Here is a 26,076-nt window from a genome sequence, read left to right on the forward strand (position 1 = left end):
TATTCTAGATGGTGTACATGTATGATTCTAAAAATAATTGAATTGTGACTAATTAATGTTAGTCCACTAATTAAATAGTTAATTATATTCAGAACAATTTATGCAGCTGATTGTGTAATTTGGGAGCTCCTGTTGAGTTTGTATCAAATATTCATTTTCCCCATATATATGAAAACAGGTTAAATGTAGCAGTATTTCATTAACATACTTCTGGTCATTATAACTACATTTATTTAGCTAATTAAATATTCTCATTTTATTTAATCATCAGTTGTTTCCTCCGTCCTTCCCAGTGGACTGTTATTTCAGCAGTGCCTGAGGGTTGAGGTGACCCAGTCTGACTTTCTGTTGGGTACTAGAGGTGTCCCCCAGATGTCCTTTGTGGGCCCCGATCTATTTCATGCAAATCTTTATACAGATTATATTACTATATTAACGTGTTGCTGATTTAGAGCACCATGAAATTACAACTCTCCCCTTGTGCACTGAATAATATTCTTAAATGCAAAGTCATACTGTCCTATAAACCTGGTGACTATAGCCTTCACACAGTGAACATAAACCGTAGCTGTATGTCCTCTGCAGCCACATGGATCTGGTTCAGTCAGACAAAGTTCAAAAGACTCTTCAGAGTTGTCCCAGTGACCTGGAAAGCTGTAGGTTGCATATTCCCATGTCCCTGACATTTCAGTAATGATCTCTGCAGAGATGGTATGGCAGACCTACCTTTAAATCCTCATGAGAACCATAGTGCTGCTTTGGATGTGGGTCAGGATCATTCATAAATCCATAATGATTGTCTGTTTTTTTAACTAAAGCCCTCCCCTTTTTAAAAGCACTTGCTGGAAACAACCTGAGCTGAAGCCATCCAGCTAATCAGACACTGTCATTTTTAAACACCTCTAAACATTTTCACCCTTGAACACACCCTGTGGTTTAAAGACCGTCCTCATCCAGCAGAGGGAGGCCTTGAGCTTTGTGACATTTACGCTCAGCAGTACATTACAGACTTCACTACAAGGTGCTTTCATACTGAAACTTACAGTAGAAGTGTTGACACCAGGCTGCTGCAGTGAACTCAACGTTGTTGTGTTTATTTGACCTTAAAACCGCAGGTAATGACCTCATGCTTCCTTCATTTACTGTGGGAAGTTTAGTCATCCATCCAATCCAACTTTTTTTAATTAATTGTAGTTTAGTAACCAAATATATGAGTTAAAGCAGTTTAGGCAGCATGTATTTCCTCACTAAAAATAAAGATAAATGTATTTTTGCCTATTTATGTATTTGTTTGGGGTGTGTTTGCTTTTGTTTCCATAGGCCTTTATCTAGAAGTGGACATGGCAGACACCCTAAAATCCCCCCTTTAAAATAATTTACTTTCTATGTATGAAACGGGAGACAAAAGAAGGAATTTTAAAGAGGTTTACTGATTATTAAACTCAGATTTTAAACTTAGTCCTTTGTTTCTGCTTCATCATCTTTTTTGTTTTTAAATATGGTTTTCATTCAAATTTTATTACTATTTTTAATCATTTTTTTGAGTTTGTATTTTTACTGTACATATGACAACCCACTTCTTGAATTTTGAATCTTGGAAATATAAGATGGAGGATGGTATGAAGCCTATGTTTGCTGGACTGCTATTTCCAAATGAGCTGCTTTGTCTGTATCTCAAAGGAAAAGGCGCTCAAATTATCTCCAAACTAACATCAGAGCAGCGGCACTTGAAAGCAGCATTTGCAGTTCCGAGAAAGCCATTATGCACACGCGCCGTTTTCAATGATTACGACGCAGCCCCGCGTGGAGCTGGCAGCTGTTTGAAGACTCTTGACCCGTGTTTGTTTTATTAATCGTCTCGTTAATGATGAAACTCGGTGTAACGTGGGAGTGGACGGGCAGCTTGTTGCGCAGCTCTCAGGTCAGCTGGTAGCAGCTCAGCGGCCACAGCTGGGAGCGAGTTTGTTGAATCATGCGTGTTGACAGCGGCACTAAACCACCATGGTAGCTGCAATATACGACCACAAGCTGTCTGACGCTGCCCGGGAATGAATGAACCTGGTACACACGTTAAGACTGGGACCGCGTGAAGAAGAGTAAAGTTGGGAGTATTTCTTTAGACACACCGCTTTATCTTCAGCGTCTGCTTCAACACAGAATTTCGCCTTTTTTCCCACCTAACATTTTCCCGCACACTCGACGACTGCAGACATAAATGATGAAGTTCAAGCCCAACCAGACCAGGACGTACGACGGTGAAGGGTTCAAGAGAAGAGCGGCGTGTTTGTGTTTTAAAAACGAGACAGAGGACGAGGTAAGATGAGCTGAACTATCACAGACATGTCACACACATGACTGAGTTTCACTTTAATACAGTGTCTGTATATGAGGTGTTTGGCAGAGGTGAACATAACTTGGCTGAAACTCAAAATATCTGACCTATTAAACAACAAGCTGGCACTCACAGTAAACAGCCCTCAGCAGGAGACCATCCTTTTCATTTCCTGTCCAGGAGGAAATCCACATAACTCATAATTCACACAGACAAGGCATCCTCATTGTGTCCTGGCTGAACAAACGGTGCTGGCTGAGGTATTGTCATTGACAGACCTGCACCCTTTTAAGATTTTATTTATTGGGGTTTTCAAAGTAAAACAGTGGCAGTAATATAAGATTGAAAATAGAATTTCTGATACAAAAAAAAATTGAAAATATTCAACAAGTTAGCAATCAGAAATAGAGTGTTTTGTCATGCATGTATAGAAAAAGCAAAATATAATATTTACACATAAAATTAAATGTTCTATTTAAAACAATTTAACAGTAATATACTTGAAAAAAGAGAGGTCAAGAGTCATTAGATGAATGGGGTATCAAATATAACAGAATAAGCATATCAAGGACTACACTTTGTAAACTTGTGCTGGTTGTGATTACAACTATTGCTGATTCTTGTTTGTTTTTATTTTCATGTATTTATGTTTGTCGTTACTTTGTGGCTACCATTAGGTTTGTCTCAATTGTGGGTTTTTGTATTGTATCAGCAAGAGGGTTCCAGGAGGGGGCCCTTCTGGTTTTCTCCGGGTACTCCGGCTTCCTCCCACTGTCCAAAGACATGCAGGTTAGGTTAGGTTGCAGATAGTCTGGGGACCTGTCCAGGATGTACCCTGCCTCCCGCCCAATGCCATCTGGGGTAGGCTCCAGCCCCCCGCGACCCTCAAGAGGATAAGCGGTTACGAAAATGGATGGATGGATAGAAAAAAATTAAATTACATTAAAAAATGGGGGATCTGGGCTAGTTAGGGGAAGAAGTTGGTGCATCTTTTCCAAAGTGGTCTATAAAGGATTGCTAGATCTGACAGAATTTGTTTGCACACCCTCTTAGGGAGAGTTCAGTCTTTCCCAAATGCAGGTGGTGCATCCAATCCTACACAAGGGCAGAATGGGCAGGACCCTGTGTTTACTTCTTATATCAGTCAACATGCTTGTAGGGTTACAAAAAATATCATACTTTGGGAGCTGTTTAACATAAGATCAGAACCTTTAATACCAAAGAGTGCAGTCAGTGGATCAGGATCCACAACTCTACTCTAGCAACTGAAAAATATCTTGCCAGTATGTTGTGACTGTTGGGCAGTGCCAGAACATTTGGGCTAGTGAGGCTGGTGATTGGACTAATATTTGGATACATTTTACAGAGCTTTTTTTTTTTTGATAAGTGAAGTCTGTGCAATATTTTAAATTTTAAAAGTCCATGTGTAGCACAAACTGAGGAAGACTGTACCAGTAATCGGGCTTTTGTCCACAACTCTTCCAAACTAGCAACCCCCAAATCACTTGCCCACCCTTCAAGATTTGAATTGGTCACATAGTGCTTTAACCGCAGATGTATTTCATAGGTCTAATATTGCATGCAATCAAACATGAGTGCCACCTCGGTATGTCACGCACCTGAGCCTTTAAATACCATCTGTCATTATAAAATGCTGCATCTACATTTGCGTTCTCTTACATACACTGGCATTAGCTGAAGTTATTGTACAGGGGACTTTCCTTATCAACATAGGTCTTTATGATCACTAATCCTTTGCTGAGGCAACATGCAACCCCTCAAATGTTACCTCAAATACTAAGATGAAATGCAGCCTGCCAAGGGCATATGTTTATGAAGTGGGAGGGTTGTTTTGGGGGGGTCAAAGACTTATTGTCATTAAGTTATGGTGTTAATTTTCCAAATATTTAGGAGGATGAATCTCCTGCATCCCCCCTGAAATTGGTGCCTATGCAGAGAATTTCAAGAAGGCCTATATACACGCTGGCATGACAAAGTTTTGAATATGGCTCCAATTAGATTCACCCTGCAACTAACATAAGCTCTTAAGCGTGCTGAACCAGTATCTATGAAAAAAACGCAAGCATTTTCCAGAACATATCTTACTTTAATTTGATGCTACCAAAGGTTTTTACAGTTGGTGTAGTACTGTAATTAAGACTGAGTCAGTATGGAGGAAGTTATACACTGGGGGCAGGGGTTGTCCTAGATCACAGCCTGTCTGCCTAGTGACGGCAGCCCATCTCAGGACCACATTTGATAGGGGGAGTGGGGTCGTAAGGGGGCTGTTGGGGGTTGAGTGTTACACTGTGTGCGAAACACCGAGTGACCTATCAGCTGCAATTTATAGAAACAAGGTGCAGGCACTTGCTGTTCCATGACAGATTTGCTTTCCTCCTCCTCCGCCTCCTCCTCCTCCCCATCTATCTCTCTCCCTGTTGCTTTTCATCGCAGTCTCTCTTCTCTTGTGCTGACATACGCTAAAAGTCACTTAGATTACTGTTGATTGCACTGGAGGATGATGAAATGGTCTCACATCACATGCCATGCTGATCTCATCCTTCATTTTCACTGTGCTTTGATGCTGCTGGGCTTTGATTGCATGTGTCACACTTCATGTGGTAAACTATCCAGGCTGCATGCCTGGTTTACAGTCACTTCCTCAACATGTCAGCTGGGGTCCAGCAGTACAGGAGTGGGTCTGCAGAAACATATCAGTCAGGATGAGATAAAGTTGTTTGTTCTCAGAAAAATAATGTATTTTGTCCATTTTAACCTTTTAATTTGAGGGAACACAACATCGTTGCATGCTGTGTTTTAAATCTTTGTGTTATCATCACAAGTCTTGCTTTTCTTTTGATGCAAAAAAGAAGACTCGTTGCTGCTACTTTAATGCTTGTGATTGACTGTGGTCATGTTTTATATAAGCATGTATCTTCTCAATGTCTTCACCCCTTAGATACTCTATACCATGAAGCATTGAGGGTCAACACAAATCTCAAGGCCCTCACTCACCATTGCCTCCTATATGCTTGGGCTGACTTGCATGTATTGTCCATCCATAGACCTAATCGCTGGCATGTCCTTATTTATAAGGTGAAACTGTTAGAAATGCAATGGCCTGCCTTCGGGCCCTTCTAAGGTGATTTTTGACAATAATGACATGTTAAACAGCTGCTGTATATGTTATTGATTAACTGGTTTACTCATACGATATGTAATTGGAAAGCTATGCTCCTTGTAGTGCCATTAGTACTGAACATTTCAAGACACAGCCACCACAGCAGGCTCAATAAACGCTTCTGTCGGACAAAAACCAAACGGTTATGACTCACATATAAAGTGTTATCATACACAGATCCATATTATCCAGACTGACACACTTAACGCAGCTCCAATTTAATTTCTCACACACTCTCAAAGGTCCAGATGATCTAAATCCAGTGAAATATTCAGTCCCAACACATTATTATATCCACAGATATCCACGAACTGCCTTTGCATCATTTCAAAACTAACTGACTAACTGATCCAAGATTTGTTTACCTGATGTCTTGGTATGTGGTGAATTCTGTTTTTGTCTGTAACTGTTTCATGTTGTATGTGCTGCTGCCTGTCTTGGCCAGGACATCTTTGTAAAGGAGATTTTTAATCTCAATGGCGCTTTTCCCGGGCAAGGACATTTTAAATAAAATAATAATTTAAAAAATCCTAGTTGCTGTAGCTGGCATATCATGTAGGGTTAGTCATTGTTGTGTAAATAAGAAACATGTCTCTGGTTAATGAGTAGCTTGTACAGCATAAGCAATGGGCAAGCTAGCAATAAAACATGAAATTATAATCAAATTTGGGATTTTAGCTGTGTAATATGGTTGGAAGCAGAATTTTATTAATTTTATATTAACAAGAGATATCAAATTATATCAGAGATGTAGGTAAAATCACAAACAAAATAGCAGTGCACGACCTAGCACATTCCGCACCCTTGGCCAAGTTTTCCCTGGCATCCCCCAACCTTCCCAAAATTATTATTTTATTATTAATTATCTTTTATATTCATTGTATTAAATACAAACGTATTAATGAGAAATCCAACATAAATAAACAACTCAGCTAACAAACAACAATAATAAAAACAATCAATAAAAGAATATGATCTGTGCAAATGTTCTAATAGGTTTTAGTTTTATGCTTTACATCAAACAAAATCCTTTTATAAATGAAAAACAAGAACTGCAATAACTCATTTAGTTAATGTATTATTCTTAATTACTCAGAGTAATTAATGTTGACAATATGTAGTGGTTGCACAGTGTGTTTTAATGTCATCACACTGCTGGAAATCCGTAATCAGTATTGAAGTATCCTGTCTGTAACACAACAGCAACAAAGATTGAAAATGATGCTAAAGCTGCAGGACGAGAGTATTATAAACAACAAACAATTTAATATGAGTGTTATATCTGTCAACAGTATCTTAGTTGAATTGTCATCAGATGTTGATCAGTTTAAGCTGATGTTTACATGCACAGTCAAAGCTCGTCCCCCGCTCTGAGCTCTCACTGAGGTGTGTGGTGTCTGTTGGGGTCATTAACCTCCTCTACTGAGCCCTTTTGTTTTCATACAGAAAGGCGACTGCTGATCCAGTGGTTTTTGAAAAGCCTTTTGGCTGCGAGTGTGTGTGCGTGAGTAACTGCGTACGTGGAAGTGCCTACGTGTTTCACTCAGCGTTAGTGTGAAATTGCGCATGCATGTGTGTGTGTTGTGTGCGTTTGTGTCAATGAGACGGCTACCGGTGTTTCTACAGCCCCCAGGGCCCTGCACAGATAGTTTATGGGGCAGAGATTTAAATGAAGCTTTGCTCTGATCCCCTGCAGCTATTAATTTACGGCCTCATGATCAGTCAGCAAACACTTTACACCGAATCAATGTAACATACAGTGTAACACTCCTGTTGGACGTTATATGATGTTTGGAGAGAGCTGATTTCACTTTGACATTACAGGGCGTCAACTGAAATCTGTCTTGACTCAATGTTGCGAGACAATAAAACATGGTAACTTCCGAGGGGTGTGAAAACATCCATTAGGACTGTTTTGTAGTTTAGCTGAGAGAAATTGATAATTTAAAGTTCTGCAACATAACTGATTAAAGAAATCAAAGTGGGAAGGTGCAGGATCGCCTTCAGGGTTGCATTGTCCTTTTGCATCCTTTGGCATCTATAGTTTGCATTTCTTAATAAACAACTAACTAATTGTCCATAATTAAATACCTGTCTAATCATAATGTGAAACATGCATTTAAAGCTACAATAGGTAACTTTTATTTCAATCAGGAGAGACTTGTTCTGACTTATATGGGCACATAAGTATGAGAAACGTGAAGAGTCTTTGGCGATGAGACCCCATCGTCATCTATTGCAGGAGGGTGGTAAAGACATAATAGATTAGGGATCCCCCCTGTGGAGTGTAGATGCTGGTGGTGGTGATGATGGTGATGAGATGAAGAAGGAGCTGAGGATCTGGATGTGAAGAGGAGTGGGCTTTTGATGAGCTTGACCTGGGCTTGGCCTGGATAAAGTGACCGGAGGTGAACGTGGTGGAGGACGGTGCGACAATTCTGCCTAAAATGACAGCTGACAGGAGCAGAGAGGAGAACAGATTTAAAGTCTGGCAGCAGCGACATGAATGGCTGGAGGAGAACGTAGCGACGATGGCTAACCAGGAGAAGGAACAGTGGTGGAAGTGGGATAGAGAGAGAATTGTGAATGGATAGAAACTTCATAAATATAATGTTTTGTCATATTTGCTTAAACTGTGACTATATCCTGACAGTAGTACATGACACAGATAATCTGTGAAAAAAATCCTGCTCCTCTGGCACCTTCTAGTGCTCCCAATGGCATTTGCAAGAATCGACTGCACCTGAATCAAAACAACCAATCAGAGCCAGGAGAAGTCTCCAATCCAGCTGTTAATCCCCACTCACTCAGTTAAGATCACTTTATTCAACATGCGGCTTCAGCAGAAGCTTTGCAAACGTAATTGCTGAGAAAACTGCCCATCTCTCCTTTTGTCAACAACAGCGTACACGGCAAAGACAAGTTCACAGAAGAGGACTGACGATGGAAAGAGCGACCATTATCGGTCTTCTTCTGTGAACTTGTTTTTGCCGTGTGTGCAGCATATACACAAGCAGTGACTGACACCGTCTCTGATTGGTTGTTTTCGTTCAGGTGTGGTAGATTCTTGCAAATGCCATTAGGAGCACCAGGAGAAGGCATGGGAACCAGATCTTTTTTGTCTCGAACTACTGTCAGGATATAGTGACAATTTCAGCTAATGTGATAAAGTTTATTTATTTATTTATTTTTAAATAAAAGTTAACTACTGTAGCTTTAAGTTAACACCTTCCTAATATAAAAAGGCACAATAAAGAGTAGGGTAGAGAACCAGTGATTAAGCTAACCCTGCAGCCAGGTTTTAGCAGTAAGAGCCTACTGCAGATTCAGCTCACTGGATGTGACATTAAATGACAGATAAATGCCTTGTACCCTCTAACTTGGCCTATTACCCATACATAAGTATTTACAAAGTTGCCTGTGTTAAGAATAAGTCATGTGCTCTCCAGAGAGTCTGTACATGCAACACAGAAACCTCCACATACATTAAAGCAATTATATCAGTGATCCAAATCATGTAAACAGGTAAACAGGAGCTCTTTGTGAGTTTCAGGCCGTAGTTTAATAGTGTACTTATTCATGAGGTTGGTGACTGAATAAGCCGTGAACAGCGAGACTGTCAAAATAATGTTTAAGTGCATTTCTGTCTGAGTCCTGATATTTCTTGTGGGTTTTATCTTACTCCTGACCCGCTTACAGGATTGAACTACCAAGCCAAGTCACACAGCGTGAAGTTTCACTCATCACAGTAATTTCTGAGTGCAATAGAGACCACCTTTGACAGCAGTGAAGATGTTATCATTAGTGCTCTTCACAAATCTGTCATGCTTCCACTATCAAGTCACAGGAAGAACGCAGACACATCTAGACATTGGGAAACCTCTGCAGGAACAGTTGTGTGCGCCTATAGTGTATAAAATGCAGTGTGTCGCCTTATTTTTGGCACTAGTTTTTAATCACTCTTCGCTGTCAAGAGAGCTATTACTTACACGTCACATGTCCAAAAGGATTCAGGAAGTATTCACACGTGAACTTAATGTGGGTCAGTGATGCCAGATAGGGTTTAAGGTCAAATGACTGCATCTCTAGCGGGGCACTGTGCTCTAAAAAGATCAAACTGCATGCGTTTGAGGTCAGTTAAACATAGTGTGTGGCTTTAGTTTGATTATGTGAGATTAGAATGGTGATTTATCATCTTTTTTTGTCATGTTTTATAGCTCCTGGAGCTTATAATGTTTTATTGTCGTCTGATTTTAAATACTAATCATTTGTTTGTTGTTTGATAAGCCATTGATGGCTGAAATGAGTCACTGAGAGGTTTTTATTTTATCTTCATCTGTTTTCAGTGTTGAGGTTTTTGCTTATGGTACTATTTAAAAGTTGAGTGCAGGGGTCAGTATCCTCAGGCACATGTTCCATTGGTATGCATTCGCTTAATCAGTGCCACATTAGCAATGAGTAGGCAAGAGAGTTTTTTTGAAAATGTTGAAGTGCCTTTTCATCTGCGTTCCAAATTACCTCTGTCATAGCCACGCACATTCTGTGAAGACCCGCCCTGTTCTGCCTCTGATTGGCAAGTACCCATCACCTTCTTCCTAGAATGCCGGTGGAAAAACAATAGCACTGCCAGAGCAGGCTCATTAGAAGATGGCAGGCCTGCTAGCCAAGAAAGCTAAAGTAAAAGTCTGGGGCTTCCAGCCCTCGTGGACAGAAGAGTGGGGTATTGTGTTTCAGAGGGTCTGAGCTGTGTATATTTTATGTTATGAAAATATTGTTTACCAAATGACAAGTGCTGAACATCAGTTTAAGACTGTACAATAGAAAAAGGCATGGTGGTGCAATGGTTAGGATTGTCACCTCACTGCAAGAGGGGTCCTGGTTTGAACCTAGGGTGGGGGAGCCCTTCTGCACGGAGTTTGCACGTTCTCCCCGTGTCAGCGTGGGTTTTCTCTGGGTACTCCGGCTTCCTCCCACAGTCCAAAAGACATGCCTCCCTCATTTGGTGACTCCAAATTGGCCGTAGGTGTGAATGTGAGTGTGAATGGTTGTCAGCTGTATGCGTTAGCCCCGTGATAGTCTGGCCTGTCCAGGGTATACCCCGCCTTTTGCCCAATGTCAGCTGGGATAGGCTCCAGCCCGCAACCCTTAACAGGACAAGTGGTTATGGAAAATGAATGAATGAATGAATGAATGAGTAATAGAAAACACCCTCAAAGTTTTTGCCACTGCTAAAAATCATGCTACTGAAGCAAGTCATGGCATTACTTATTGCATTTGCAAAATTTGGAAAGTCATTCACTATCGGATCGGTATTGGCCGCCGATATTAGCAAAAAACGTGCATTGGCATCGGATCGGACTGCATGGAAAAATGCCGATCCAGAACTCCAATCCAGTTTTTCTCATAGTCCGATTCAGGTTTTCCGGCCAGCCCAGTGCTCCGCGATTCAAGCAGTCCATTCCAGTGATCTGCTCCAGCACTTACTATCAATTCACCAGGCCAGCACGCAGACACACAGGAAACAGCAGCACCAGGCTGGCACTGACACTACAAAAATAACTGAAAAGGAAAGGCTGCATTGTTTGTTAAATGTCAGCAATGTCTTGTGGTGTTAATCTATTTTTTATTTATTAGGGGGCCAAAGCACAAGTGTGTGGAGTCTTGCTGCTATTTTAATTTCAGTGTTAGACATTTTAAAGATTTCTTGTGTTGATTTATTTTCTATTTATTAAGGGGCCAAAGCAGCCAAAGCAAACCAGCTATATTTTTTATTTAATGTTAATGTTCAAGTTTAAAGTTTGTTTATTTAACCCTGTTAACAATAAACAGGTCAGTTTCTCATACCAACTGTTGTGGATCATTCTAACTAACCCGATTAAGTAGTTGTTCTTGTTAGAGTAATATTGCTTGATCAAACCTTTTCTAACATGACTGACAACAAAATAAGTGAATATGTATAATACACGCTTGGATCGGATCAGTATCGGCCAAAACTCAATGCTGTAATATCGGTATCAGATCGGAAGTGAAAAAGCTGGATTGGGACATCCCTACATTCACTTATGGCAAACATAATAAGGAGGCTTTCCTCTGTAGTTTAGAGATTTTGTTTGATGATTCATCAAACAAAGAGACAGTAAAATCAAGAATAAAAGACATTTTCATCTCAGCTAGAGGTGTTGAATGACGCATCAAAGAAATGTCAGAAAACAGAGTGCAGCAGACAGCTAGTTTGAAGGAAACCATTGTAATTAGCTTATGAAATTGTACTTTAAGAGAGCGTGGATGTGAATGGCATACACTTTGTCTGGCAGTCATGGCAAGATACTGTGATTTGACTGTAAAGGAGGAGCTCTGCTGCTTAAAACCAATGCCTCGGACAATGAAGGGTGAAGACACGCCAAAGCTTTTATCGAGCAAAGGGTTGACATTCTATCGATATGGCACACTGATTGACAAGTAAATTTAAAAGTGGTACTTAATATCAAAAAGATCGTCAATCCCTGGTCTACTGTGTAGGATTTAGTGGCATATGGGTGAGGTTGCAGATTGCAGCCAACTAAAACTTCGCCATGTGCCAAGCATGTAGGAGAATTATGGTGGCTAGCACGGAAACATGAATGGCACTTTGTAGAGCCAGTGTTTGGTTTGTCTGTTCTGGGTACTGTAGAACTACACGGCGGACTCTATATGTAGATATAAACAGCTCATTTTAAGGAAATGAAAACACAACAATTCTTAGTTTCACATGATTAAAAACTAATGAAAACATTGTTGTGATTACTATTGCATTTCTGCCAATATATTTCCCAAAATCCTGCAAACTGTACTTTCAATTATTTTGTATTATTTTACATAGTCCACCTAAAATATTACGAATTTCTCATAGACGTTGGTTTTATTCTATCTGCCTGTGCTCCCCTCTCAGACTGTGAAAGTCTCAGGCAGGAAAAGGGAGTTAAGTTTTAGTGTTGGGGAAATTATATCAAACATCATGTTACTCCAACAGCCACAGTAAGAGAAAAGCAGTTGTGCTTTTAATGCGGGAACATCAGATTACTCTCATTCACTTATTTTAATTATGTGGCAAAGAGCGTGACATGCTCAGCAACCCAATTCACACCGCGCTCAAATTGCATTAAGTAAATGAAGTGAATGAAGGGCATGACACGCGAGATGTTGAACACACATCCTGCCGAGTGACTAGCAACCAAACTCAGCCGCCACCAGACACCTAAAGTGGTGTCGGACTCTAAACTTGGGCATGCCGTTGGCGTGTTTTTGGCACTCCAGACTCAGCAGCAGAGACCTGACGAAGGCCTTTCTCCTTGGCAGGTGCTACTGGTGAGCAGCAGTCGTCATCCAGACCAATGGATTGTGCCAGGAGGAGGAATGGAGCCTGAGGAGGAGCCGTGTGGGGCCGCCGTCAGGGAGGTGTATGAGGAGGTGAGCTCATCCACTAAAGGGAAGAAAACAGGCATGAATATCATGCAACTGTTCTTCTACATTTTATGGTTTGCTCTACTTTAAAGTAGCCAGTGCAACCATCAAATGTAGGGGTTTTTTGCATGTTTAACTACAGATCGCATACACATGACACAACTGCTCCAAAGCATACTGTATGTATCACGATGATTCTCTATCTCCCAGGGAGCCACTGTTTTCAGTTTGTTCTACTGTGAAAATGGACTTTACTTTGAGCTTGATTGCTAGTTTATCAGCTTTATTTATTTATTAGGGGGTCAAAGTAATAATAATGCTGCATGATAAGTCAGGTGACACCTCTATGTTGATGAGCTCAACCCGTGGGGATTTCCAGCGTGTGAATAATGAGTCGGCTGATCAACAGCATTGCTTTCACAAGTTAAGTTGTCATAAAATTAAAGTAAAAGATAAACAGTAAACAAGGATATTGTGCAATGGATATTGTTAACTAGGTCATGCCATGTGTTTAAAGGTCCAGTGTGCAGGATTTAGGGGGATAAATTGGCAGAAATAAGTATGTTTTCTTAAGCGTATAATCACCTGAAAATAAGAATTGTTGTGTTTTTGTTACTATAGAATTATAGAGTTTATATCTGGGTCCTCTTCCACAGATATCGCCTTTGCACTGACATGTTTCTACAGCAGCTCAGAAGGGACAAACCGGACACTGGCTCTAGATGGGGACATTTGTGTTTTCATGTCAGCCACTGTAGCTAGCAGCCCCTCCACAATGAGCCATACAGTGTCAGAGAAACACTGATTTGTAACGTGAAATGGCTTTATCCAGTGTTTTTACCAGTTTAAATCACTTGGTGCATTTGTTTTGGAGATTAAGAGACCTCTGCGGATAATTCAGCTTCTGGTAAAAACCTCTTAATGATGACCTCTGAAGTAATCCTAAACCAGGGTCCAAACTTGACACACAGGAGAGGTTTCAGCTGGTTGCAGTCTGCAATCCTCACTGCTCAATTCCACTTAATCTTACACACTGTTCCAGTAAAGGGTCTCTCATGTGGAAGCTGACTTCCCAAGACTTAGATGCTGGAACTTCCCACAAGCATGTGAATGCATCATAAGAAAAGTTATTAAAACTCAGATGCAGGCCTGCATCGCGTGATGATAACGTTGACAAAAAACATAAAGCAGGCTGAGAAGTCACTGTGGTTGGTAATGCAATTAGAGTCTGTAAAACCACTGTAATGTTACATTTGCAATACTAGGAAAAAAGGCATTATTGACAGGTCAGTGTTGCATAGTTTAAAAACAGTTTATGCTTATATTCAATTAATTTTGATAGGCTAGAGGCAGAGATACAAATTATTATCATAATTACAAAGTGAGTATAGCAACAACTCTGGAAGGTTCGTGTCAACACTGGTCACAGTATGAGATGCTCCCACTGTTTTATGAGCCAGATGCAGATGGGGGATGGAGATATTTGGAAATGAGACATAAATTGCCAGTCGATTGTTCTGTGGTTTAGTAAAAGGGGGTTGCTGGTAGTTGGCCAGAGTGTTTGGAGTGGAGTATGCTGTGAGCCTCTGCCTTGGATAGTAGCGTGCTGACAGTTTTGAAGTATGGCAGTGACATTTGGGAAGGGTTTCCAGTTACCCACATCCTGTGCCTCCCAGATCAGATATGTACCTGAATATAGATGAGCTGCAAACCAACTGCTGGAGCAAGCTAACAATTCAAAACGTCATGGTTAATACCCCGCTGTCAAGTTAAGGGTCGATGTGATAGTTTTAATTTATGCAGATGTGAGATTTGTCCGTCCTGTCAGGCCATTTTCAGATTTGATTGCTGTATGATCACTGCAATGATCAAAATATTGTTTCGACAAAAGTGCTGGAAAATATGTAAATGTGAAGAATCTTTTGTGGTTTCTCACACCTTACCATAGACGATAGCTGTGTATCAATTCTACACTACATACTAGTTTTAATTAAGCAGTTTTTGAGTGTCTTTTATGTTTAAAAGTGACCAAATGACAGCATGCTAAAGAGTTAACAGCATGCATACTGAAAACCGCTTTATTCTTGTAGCGTGATATTGATTTTACCACACAGTTATGTACAAAGGAAATTGGGGAGCTGCTTACAGCTGCACAAAATTAAAATAAATTGCAAATTGTGGTTTTAAATGCTTCAGAAAGATCTTTGAAAACATACCACAAACATAAAAAAAAAATCTGGAGAAAAACATTTTGCTTTTTATTTGTTGATTTTGAAGTATGTGGATGTTTTGTACATTTATAATGCAAAAATGATATACTATAAAGTCAAGTATAATATAGTGTACCGTCAGTAAGTAGTATGGAGTTGGGACACAGACAGCAATTGTCTCTGTCTGTTGTGGTGTTCGAGACGTCCTCAGTGGTCTTGGCTGTTCTAAAATGAGATGTAAAGTCTGAAACATGCCACACAGCAAGGGCTGAACAAAGCCATGAGCTCCTGGCGTGCCTTTGTGTGTCTCCCACCCTGCAACAGGGAGATTTATTTATTTATTTATTTTAACAAAAAGTCTATGTTACATGCTACCAGTATCTTTTTATTGTTGTTGTAATAAAAAAAGGTGGGGATCAAAGCAGTCTAGTGGCTTGTGACCTGTCATCTCAGGTAGTAGTCTATAGGTTTGTGACTAGTTAAACTAAAGAGTGATTTGGAATATTTTTTCAACACCCTGAAGAGGTTAAAACCAGTATGTGATAAGTTCAGTGTCCAGTATGAAAATGAAACATAGTTTTGTAAAGCTGATTTTGCTTATTTTCTACTCCACTGGTCATCTCGTGACCACACTGATTTTGAAACACTCCTCGTGGGTTTTCCGACCCCAGGTTGGCTAAATCCAGTGGCCGTGGTCTTTTGAAAGTAAATTATTACAAACTGTGTGTAAGCAGAAATGGATCTTGACTGATATTACGGGGAAACATTAAACCTGGAAGCCATTTTCCTATGTTTTTGAGTCTACTAACAGAGACAACAATTTTTTAAATTGGTCCAGTTCTGAGAGACCGCTCCAGCTGCTGCAGCAAAAATAATGTAATGTAATGTAATCCCTACGGACAATATACATCCAAAAGTGTTTGTTTTTGCCACTGACAGGCTAATACTTGCTTGAGCAGAGGTCTCGTTCTGAAATATTGCAGACTTTTCCATGTTGTCCACATCAGCTTAATATTTATCCCTGACACTGAAAATCTAGATATCACTAAGCTGCGCTTTCTGGACTCCCAGCACAACAAACTCTTCCCGGCACTCCTCTCTTCAGCTCTCACTAATGTTCCACCTTTGTTTTTCTGCTACAAGTCAACTCTCATCTCTGAACAAGAGTCCTCACTGAGCGAGACTTGGTCACAAAAATAAACAGACTAGGCACAGAAAAACATTTAATTTCTCTGTCAGGTCCTTTCCTTAATGCTGTCACACACTTCTAATAACAATCTGAGCCTGTCAGTGGCAAAAACAAACACTCTGAATGGGCATAAAATGATCTAGGAATGATTACGCTGCAGTCTCTTTCACCAGTATGGCTGGTGCAGTGTCTCTCAATACTAGACCAGTTTTAAAAAAATGGTTAGTGTCATTAACACAAAACCAGGTTAAAAATTACTGAAGTTTCCCTTTAAGCCCCCTCGTCTCATCATCCTGTCCATTGGACTAAGTTATGGTCTGCCTGCTCACCTCTAAGATGCTGAATTAGCCTTAGCATACATATCAGAACAGAACCAGCTCTTCCTAACACCAGGTCGAGTGTTCTCACTGTGTTGCAGCTGTATGAAAATATCACACCGTGACAGCTTTGTTAGTAGAAATATATCAGTTCCTGTGAACTTGAGTGAAAAAATCTACTTAATGATTATCATGTAATGTTTAGTACCAGTAATATAAAACAGTGTGTGGTCACTCAAATGTAAATGTGCTGAATGACACTTGATGTGTTTTCTTCATGTGTGTGCAGGCTGGTGTGAAGGGAAAGCTTGGCAGACTACTCGGGATCTTTGAGGTGAGCTTGTCAAACTCATGGGAAATTGTAGTAAATTCTCACATGGCAAAAAAATACATGACAGCAACACATTTTTAAGTCCTGTATCAACTTAGCTGGTAGCCCTGCTATCATGCTAAGATGCCTACATAGTTTTTTTTTGCTCTTGTAAAAAGGAACAGTACTGTGTTGACATTGTGTCTTCTGTTGTAAATAAAAGCTTTGCTTGCGTTGCATTGACACGGTTTATTGCAGTGATATAAATCAATGTCTTCATCCAAATCTTTGCAGCAAAATAAAGACAGAAAGCACAGGACGTACGTCTACACCCTCATAGTGACGGAGACACTGGAAGACTGGGAGGACTCTGTCAACATTGGTATGCATTTATGTTCAAGTCTCACTTTCTCCTGTTTATTACTGGTTGTTTTAAATAAATCATGCAACATACATAACACATGTAGGCATTACATTTATGTGTAAATCGTATTACTGCACAGATCATAATATTTCTGTGCACAATCCTAAAGACACACAGAAGTGATATACCGTCCTTTTGGCGGCAGAGATGGTGGACGGTTGAGACATACTGCTGGGGCCTCCAGTCATCACTGTAAACTGAGAAACTGGGACACATACTTATCTGTGAAGTCAAACCACCCGATCTGCAGTGTTTACAGTCCTAAAATACTGACCGAAAGAAAATTTAGCAACAATTTGTCCTCTGAAATGAACTGCATGTATGCTCCACAGCGTTATTGATACTCTGGGGGTCAAAGACTTCATTTGCTGCATTCTGGTGAATTTTTGTGCACTAATGTGTGCTGTTTCTGCCTTAAGTTATGGTAGAAAAGTTTCATAAAAAAAAAATTCTTTTGTGGGAGACAAATGCACATGTCCTAAAAATGAGAGGCAAGTGTCCCTGCGCCCCCCCCTGAAATCTACACCAGCTGAGGTGATTAATCACTTAACCAAACATTAATCTGCAACTATTTTAATAACCCACTAATTGTTTAAGTCGTTTCTCAAGATAAAACATTTTCTGGTTCTGCTTCTCAACATTGAGGAATTTGTGCTTTTCTTTCTTTTATTTGATGGTAAACTGAACTTGAAGATTTCAGACAGTAGGCTTGATAAAATTACATATCTGAAGATGCCACCCTGGGCTTCAGAATTTTGTAATGAGTATTTTACAGTATTTTTTGACATTTTATAATATTATCAACATAATTGATAATGAGATTAGTCATAAGGTGCAGTCCATATCTTCCATCACTGACTATGTTTACATACAAAAAACATTTCCGTTTTTGCCCTTATTCCCGAAATGACAGTATTCCTACTGAGTTGTTCACTTGGCTACTGAAAATGAATACTCCACTAATATTCCTGCTTACATGCAGCCATGCATATTTATATTAATGTGCCCTAACGTGTCATTTATCACATTAAAATATGACAAAGTGTCACAGGTTTTCTGCCATGTAAGAACAGTGCACATTGTAATTGTTTTACTATTTATATGCAGGTCTTGGTTATACTGTGCTAACTGTCTTTGAACCACTAAACAGTTAGTTAAATATAATATATGTGCACACATTTATAGTTTTGTGCAAGCTGAATAAATTAAAAATAAGGCAATGAAAATAGTAATGTTGGTAAAATAAACATGAATTATTTTTTTTCTTCTTTGTGTCAGAATAGGATTTTTTCCATTTTATCATCAACCGTGCAAACACAGCCTCCCTCTTTCATTCCTTCAACCACCTTATTAAAAAGGTCAGAGTTGTGATATTTCCACATATCCAAAAACCTGTTGATATCCAAGTCTTTTTTAATGTTTAAAAGTAGGTGAGTTTCTCCTTCTGACCTTCTTTCTTTTGGTCATGCATCTCTACATCAGCCCTGCAAACTGTTGACTAGCTGGTTTGTGTACAACTCAAAGCTGAGCGTCAACAGGCAAGAGATTGTGTGTCACAGATGGTAGTAAATAAACTGACTGAGACGTGTTTCAAATGAGCTGTATACATGTCCATAACATTGGCACATCCCACGTTTGAATCGGGAATATGCTACATTTGGCAAAAGGCTTTATTTGGAATATTCAAACAGATTATGCTCTTTACATGACCCATATCAATTTCAGAATGAATGATAGTGGAATATTAGTGTGCACGTGGTCACTGTAAAATTTCTAATGTTGCCTGTAATGTGGGTTATGTACAGTAATGTGATCACTGTGTTACCTGCATCGAGGAGGAATGTGTTTTCAGTTCAGTTTGCCTCAAAGCTACTTGCCTGATTTTCATGAAACTTGGTGGATGGGCCAAGAAAGAACTCCGAGCATATGCTTCGGCAAAGGTCTCTGAATGCCCTTCAAGTTTTGAATTTTCTTTTTTCAAATCTAATGCTTCTCTTTGGACTCAGCAGCTCAAAACGTTAACTATTCCTAACTGGCCTGGAAAAAAGTGGTTGTGACAATTTACTCCCTTCACCCACAGAAATAGAGTTCAGCCTGTTCACGAGGGGGAGGAGTGTTTGCTGTGCCCAGTTGTTTTCCAGTTATCATCACTCACTACAGCCCCCCTCCTTACTTGTCCTCTCCTGCCCTGGGCGAGGGCTGAGTTGGTCCACTTTACTCTCCCTCTCGGCTGAAAGGCCAGCAGTGGCGTACTTCAGGGTGTCAACATAAAGTGGGCGAACCCCTCCCCTCTTACACCGCCCACTGATAATCACAGGCCACGTTGAATTCCTTCACCAAAATGCTGCGTGGAATAGAATAGGAGGAGATGATGGGTTTGAAGTAAAGCAGAAATAACTCCCAGCTGATGGTTTACTGGACATGTCGTTTGGTGGAATGTCCATCTTCACTCTGACTTTACTGCAGCAACATGTGCTGAACAGTTTATTCTTGAGTTTGTTGTATAATATTGTGGTTCAGCAATTTAAGGTTATTTTGCCTGTTGAGCAATCTCACTCACTGCTCAGTCAGACTCACACTTACACTGCTATAGAGCTTTAGAGCAGAATGTCAGTTGCAGTTTCGTCTCAGTTATCCGTCAGTTTCATTAAAAATAGTTTGGTTAAACCCCAAAATACACGAGGGCAAACAAGAAGAGCTCAGTACAGGAAAACACTGAAATGTGGAAGTGGAGCAGCTCCATGCTGAGGCATTATACAAGGGTTTAGCACTGTGGTTCTCAACCTTTATTTGGCCAGCACCCCCCTCCCCATTATCCAGGTCCCTTACTGCCCCCCATCAGTTTAAAAATGTAGGCAAATTGTCTTCCCAGAATATTAATGTTGGAAAATTACAGATTTAATTAAACTGGACAGTTGGAATATCATTAACATTAGTTTCCCAGTGAGCAAAAAAGCCATGTGAATAGAAATTATATTTACCGTAAAACTTCAATTAGAAGCCCAGTCCCTTTCACTAACCAGGTGTGGCTACACATTTTGACAAATAAAGGCCTGTCTCAATTAGACGCCTGGTTTGGTTGCGAAGCAGCTCATGTTTTTAATGGAAGTTCTTTGGATGTATAAAACCGCATTGTTGGCTACCCACTTAAGCTAACGTTAGGTAGCTGTTAAGCTTATACAGATATGAATGTTTAAACTCCTGTCAATGTGGAAATGCTATACATCTTTAGCTCAGTTAGATTCTTGACAATTCAATCGTTCGGTTAATTTTGCTGAAACCATGAGCACCAGAGGAGACTGTAATTCATTCAGATTTACTGGCAGGTCTCCACTCACATAATTTTTGAGTGTTGGAAAAAGGGTGTCATAACGCTCTCTCTCTCTGAGGCCTTGTCTGTCACAGCTAGATTAAATGAATGATTCATACCTGATTTATATAAGTAATATTCATACTGCTTCAAATAAAAAATTTGATATTTTTCCATCTTTGCTGTGCATCAGTTTTGTGCAAAGGCCTGTCCCAGATATAAACCTGTTGACCTCAGTGATTTAAGCAAATAATAGCCTGTTTCATTCATACTTTAATAAGGTCTCATTATTGATCACACACAGCAACCAATCAGAAGGCAGTATGCACCAGTTTATGGTGGAAATGTCTGTAGTTATGTAAATGCAAAATTCAGGCACCATGGTAACATATTAAGATATGATGAAATATAATGCAGTAAGGCTCTCAAGCATCTTCTCCTGTGGATTAACTTTTCTCATTTATTGTTATTCTTGCTGGATCCGCTCTAATGTAGGCATCCCTCTTCAGTCCTCACTTGTGTCTTTTGTTGGGGAAGTTACCTCTTTAAATTGTGCATGTGGCACCTACGTCAATGATAAATACATTCATTTGAATTAATTTATAAACGCCCCAGACTTGAATAGCTCATGCATTTTAAACAAGATTTCTGCGAATATTCAAAATTTTCTCCACATTCAAAACTGTGCACTCTGAGAAGTCGAGAATTAATGCATTAATTTTTTTGCTCTGCGCTCTGGTATCCCTTTCAGACAGAGCTCTGTATGGGACTATCTCTAGATGAAACGAGTGTAAGTAAAAGGCTTTGCACTGCTCCTCGTTGGAGGTGGAAAACTGTATCTAGAGAGCTGACTGTACAAACCACTGATCTATAGATGAGGTGTCTTGCTATGCAAAAAAAAAAAAAAAAAAAGTGACGCAAGTTGGACTCGAGGACAAACTGATTCGATTTTGGTGGTAAAAGGTCAAAGTCACTGTGACCTCACAAAACATGTTTTTAGCCATAACTCAGGAATTCAAACACTGATAATGACAAAATGTTCACACAAATGTCTACTAGGATAATGTGATGACATTTTATATCCAAAAGGTCAACCTCACTATGAATTCAAATAAACACAAGAAGTTTGTGCTCTAATAATAAAAAAAAAAAAAAAAAAAAAAAAAAAAAAGGGATCAGCGCTCAGTGAATAATCCTCCTAAGCCCTACGATAAGCTATTATGGCAAGGCTTAACTATACAGACCCGTGAGCAGTGATAACTAGCATGTCTTTGGGGTCATCGGGTGGGAACCTCCTTTCACCGGTGTTTCGTCTAGTTAGTCCCACGACACCTCCAGGAGGCTAGACAGTGATCTCTGGCGTCCCAGAGACACTCCCCTAATGCCAGGTCTCACTGCTCCCCACACTAACCGAACAACCTCCTTTACCTTACCTATACTACCACAGAGGAGGTAGGCCCAGGGAAGGACATCATAATGTTCTGCAAAACACGTTCCTGGACATCATTAAACAGCATAACTGAACAGAAGGGGAGACATTTGGTCAGATACTGAACTTGAGTGTCTACATTGAAACTGATTGTGTGTGAAGCACCTTTTCTTAAATCCTTTTAAAGTCTTCATTACATATATTATACGAGTGTGGACAGACAAGGATGAAAACTGCAACTTGACAGGTTGGCAGAAGCATAAAACCACAAGGCGCTTACTCTAATTGTTGATCAATCGGGCCAAGTGTCACTGGGCACAACAACACAACTCTACCTGTTCATCAGTCCTCATCTTCTCTTGAATGTTTCCACAGGAAGGAAGAGGAAGTGGTTCAAAGTTAACGAAGCCATGAGGGTGCTGCAGAGCCACAAGCCTGTCCACGCAGAGTACCTACACAGGCTCACAAACACCTGTAACCCCACCTGCAGTCCTGTGTGTAGCCCGACTAACGGCAACACCCCGAGCTCCCAAATGACGGACAACAACACGCCTCACTATGTCGTTTGCCCCACACAGGGCTCGGATCGAGCCAACAGATAGGACCGTCACCAGCAGCAAGCAGTTCTTCTGAGAGGACATCAGGATGGACATGTGGGAAAGACTTTATTACTAACGCAGCTTCTTATTATGTACAGTATGGACTTCTTGAAGTTGATTTGAAACCCATTTTGAGAGAGTGCCAAAATGTTTTCCAACTGTATTTAAGATTTTATATGTTTATTTTTTAACAACTATCACCAGCTAATAGAGCAAATGTGTCCCTTTAAAGTGTTCAGCTTTAGATGGATTTTTCAGTGTGCTGCTTATGCAATGTAAACGTCTTGTTTAGTCTTTGAACAGTGCATGCAAGTCTTTGGGTGGTGTCCTGGGAAGTGTTTGCTCTTAGAGGAAGTTATACACTCACAGTGACTTTGTGCCAAATAATGCTCTTCTGGAAGATGTTTTAAAGAGGAGTAGTGTTCGTGTGTATGAATCATTTATAACAGTTCAGTGTTTTATGAATTGTTACGACCCTCTTAGGTTGTAAAACTAAATGTCGCGTCACTATTACTCAAGTCTTGTGAGGTATTTTGCCTTAAGAGAGCTGAGGGCAAAGTGTGCTATGATATAAGTGTGAACAACATTGCTCCTCCTGTAATTACCTCCTCACATGTACACACAGTATCATCTCTAATCACTAGTAACAGTGTAACACTGTAATAAAGATTAGGCGAATATCTGCAAACCAGCCACCACGCTGAAATGGAGACTTAATCTTCTTCAAACATTCTTTTGTTTTTACATATAGTTAATGTCATCAGACTGTTAGAGGTGCAGTGTGTAGGATTTAGGAGCATCTGTTGGCAGAAATGGTGTATTATATTCATAACTATGTTTTCATTTGTTCATAATCAACTGAAAATGAGAATTGTTGTGTTTTTGTTGCCTTAGAATGAAACGTTTATATCTACATATGGAGAGCGTCCTCTTCCACAGAGTCCGCCATGTTGTTTTACAGTAGCCCAGAATGGACAAACCAAACATTGGCTCTAGATGGGGCCTATCATGTTTTAGTGTCAGCCACTGTAGTTCTCCTACACACTTTACACCTAGGAGAAGTTTTAGTTCTGCAACCTCACCGCTAGATGTCCTTAAATTCTACACACAGGACCTTTAAAGGTATGCTATGCAGGATTGTCGGTTACTGTTGTAAATATGATCTCTAGATTCGATGCATTTTTTCCATGCTGTGTCCCCTGGTGTTTACCTTTTTTATAAAACCGTGAGCGCTGTGGGGGTACACGTTCATAAACGTCCCAAACACATGAAATAAGAAGAAAGTACAGGAAAATCCTGCATAGTATGACTTTAACTTGAATAAATTACAGCATATTGGTGCAGTCACATAAATATCAGCTTTTAAACTTGCCTTTAAACTTGAAAAAACACGCCTGGGTCCTTTAAATTCACCCACTCTAACAAACAGAGTGTAAGGAGTTGATAATTCTGTCTGTATATCAGCAGATACTCAGTTGACAGAGACTGTTGATCACCTGAGACGTGAACTCGTAGTCCACATGTGGTCTGTTAAATATACTTTACTGATTATTTCCAGTTAATAAATGGTGCTGTTATTATTTCAAGCAGAAGAATAAACAACTTCCCTTCAGCATTTTGTGTTTCTTTTAAGTTTAACTCTTTTAGTTTCAGTTCAGAATTCACTGTGGTGATGTTCTGGATACTGTGAACATTTATAACTACACTTGGAGGACTGTGAGGTTTTGAAAGCAACTCTTAGCTAGACACAACAGTTCAATAAATGTAAGACATGGAGTTCTTCAATTCAAGATTGCTCGTACACTCCACTTCACAAAAACCTGAGCTCCATGCTATGTATCATAACAAGAAAACAGGATACAGCTGTAGCTGTGGCTATGCCCCAGGCTCCACTCCTTCTGGTCTCGTATATTTGACTATATATCAAAGGCTTGCAGCAAAACAATTACACCAGACCCTTGTCTCGCTGTATTTGGGTTACCTGTGAGCTATCATATATAATTACATTGCTCAGGCCAGCTTGCTCTGCGCTCTGGGAGCAAAACAGCTCATTCAACAACAGTGGAAACCTGAGTTTAGCCCACTGATACACCAGTGGTGGAAGGAGCTTGAAAATGTGATTCATATGGAAGGCTCTGAATATAAACTTTTTAATAAGGAAAATGTAATTCTAAAAACCTGGAAACCGTTTTTGACAAATATAAATGTGGTATTGGAGTCTGGCCACGAAAAGCAGGAAGTTTCACTGTCAGTTCAGTTATAAGGTTCAGGTTTTCCAATAAAACATTTGTTTGAGAAGCACTGAGCACATGACTGGATAAATGAGACTTGGATTATACTGCACTAGTTGTGTGAGAGCTTGTTAACGGGTGTTTTCATATAGTTTTACTGTTGTTAAACGTGATCCCCAGTCAATCAGTAAATCAATATGTTTGCCATTTTTCCTTGGAAGCAAGAAAAACAGTATATTCCTCACAAATTCAAGGTAACACGGCATGACTAAGTGATATACAGATGGTCATTTTGTGGAGGAAGTATTCCTTTAAACGAACAATATGTAATATATACTGTCAGAAAATGACCATGATACGTCATCACTGATGAAAGAAACGTGCTAAATTGAAACACTTGCTTCTTTGTCAACAAAGCTACAGCCAGTATGTTCTCCTTTTGAGATTTCCATCCTGATGCAGGACATGTGTTTTTGTCTTGGCCTATGTGTGGACAGATATGAAACAAACTGACACACAAATGCAGTGTACTGCAGCAGGCATGGAAGCAAGCAAACTAGTTTAATCAACAGAGATAACGTCAGATACTACTCAACTTAAAAGGCCTCAGTGTTTTTCTAAAAAGCTCCATCACCAGAGACGTGGTGAAACACAGGTATTTGAGACAATGATCCTGATAAATACAGTTTTGAGGTGAACACAATGATCTGATTCAACTAGCAAGACCTTGAATGTTTCAGTGACTACATTTCAATTTAAAATAATGAAGAATGAAGTTACTATAATTACATGGCAGTGTGGTAAAACACACATACGCACACACATACGTTCAACTTGTTTCTGTTTGACTGAAAAGTAAAATGCAATTATGTAATTTAGCAAACAGCTGGTGATGCAACATTACATCTGAACATCTGAATATGGAGCCAAAGACTTTTGGACAGTCCCTAAATCTGTCCATTCCTAAGTAAGCCATGTCTGCCATCTAGTGTTGGGAGGAGGAAGTGACACATCATCAGGTGATTCTGCAGAAAAACATGTACAATCAATATACTGTATATAACTGTCGTCTACCCACTGTGGAACTACAACTCGTGAGAAATA

General features: G+C 39.9%; 1 protein-coding gene across 2 annotated transcripts; it reads left to right on the forward strand.

Annotated features, from left to right (window-relative positions):
- Positions 1-1,749: 1,749 nt before the first annotated feature.
- On the forward strand, positions 1,750-24,353 carry nudt4a (nudix (nucleoside diphosphate linked moiety X)-type motif 4a). Of its 2 annotated transcripts, XM_033634453.2 has the most exons (6): positions 1,750-1,890; positions 1,927-2,314; positions 12,849-12,959; positions 16,959-17,003; positions 17,274-17,361; positions 22,518-24,353. In XM_033634453.2, exons 2-6 carry the CDS (start codon positions 2,216-2,218, stop codon positions 22,742-22,744), a joined length of 570 nt encoding a protein of 189 aa, XP_033490344.1. In that variant the 5' UTR covers positions 1,750-1,890; positions 1,927-2,215; the 3' UTR covers positions 22,745-24,353. The 2 variants fall into 2 exon arrangements, with proteins under 2 accessions (XP_033490344.1, XP_033490343.1); XM_033634452.2 differs by having other exon boundaries at positions 1,765-2,314.
- The last annotated feature ends 1,723 nt before the right edge of the window (positions 24,354-26,076 follow it).

This window comes from Epinephelus lanceolatus, chromosome 5 (assembly GCF_041903045.1).
Source record: "Epinephelus lanceolatus isolate andai-2023 chromosome 5, ASM4190304v1, whole genome shotgun sequence".
Taxonomy (NCBI): domain Eukaryota; kingdom Metazoa; phylum Chordata; class Actinopteri; order Perciformes; family Serranidae; genus Epinephelus; species Epinephelus lanceolatus.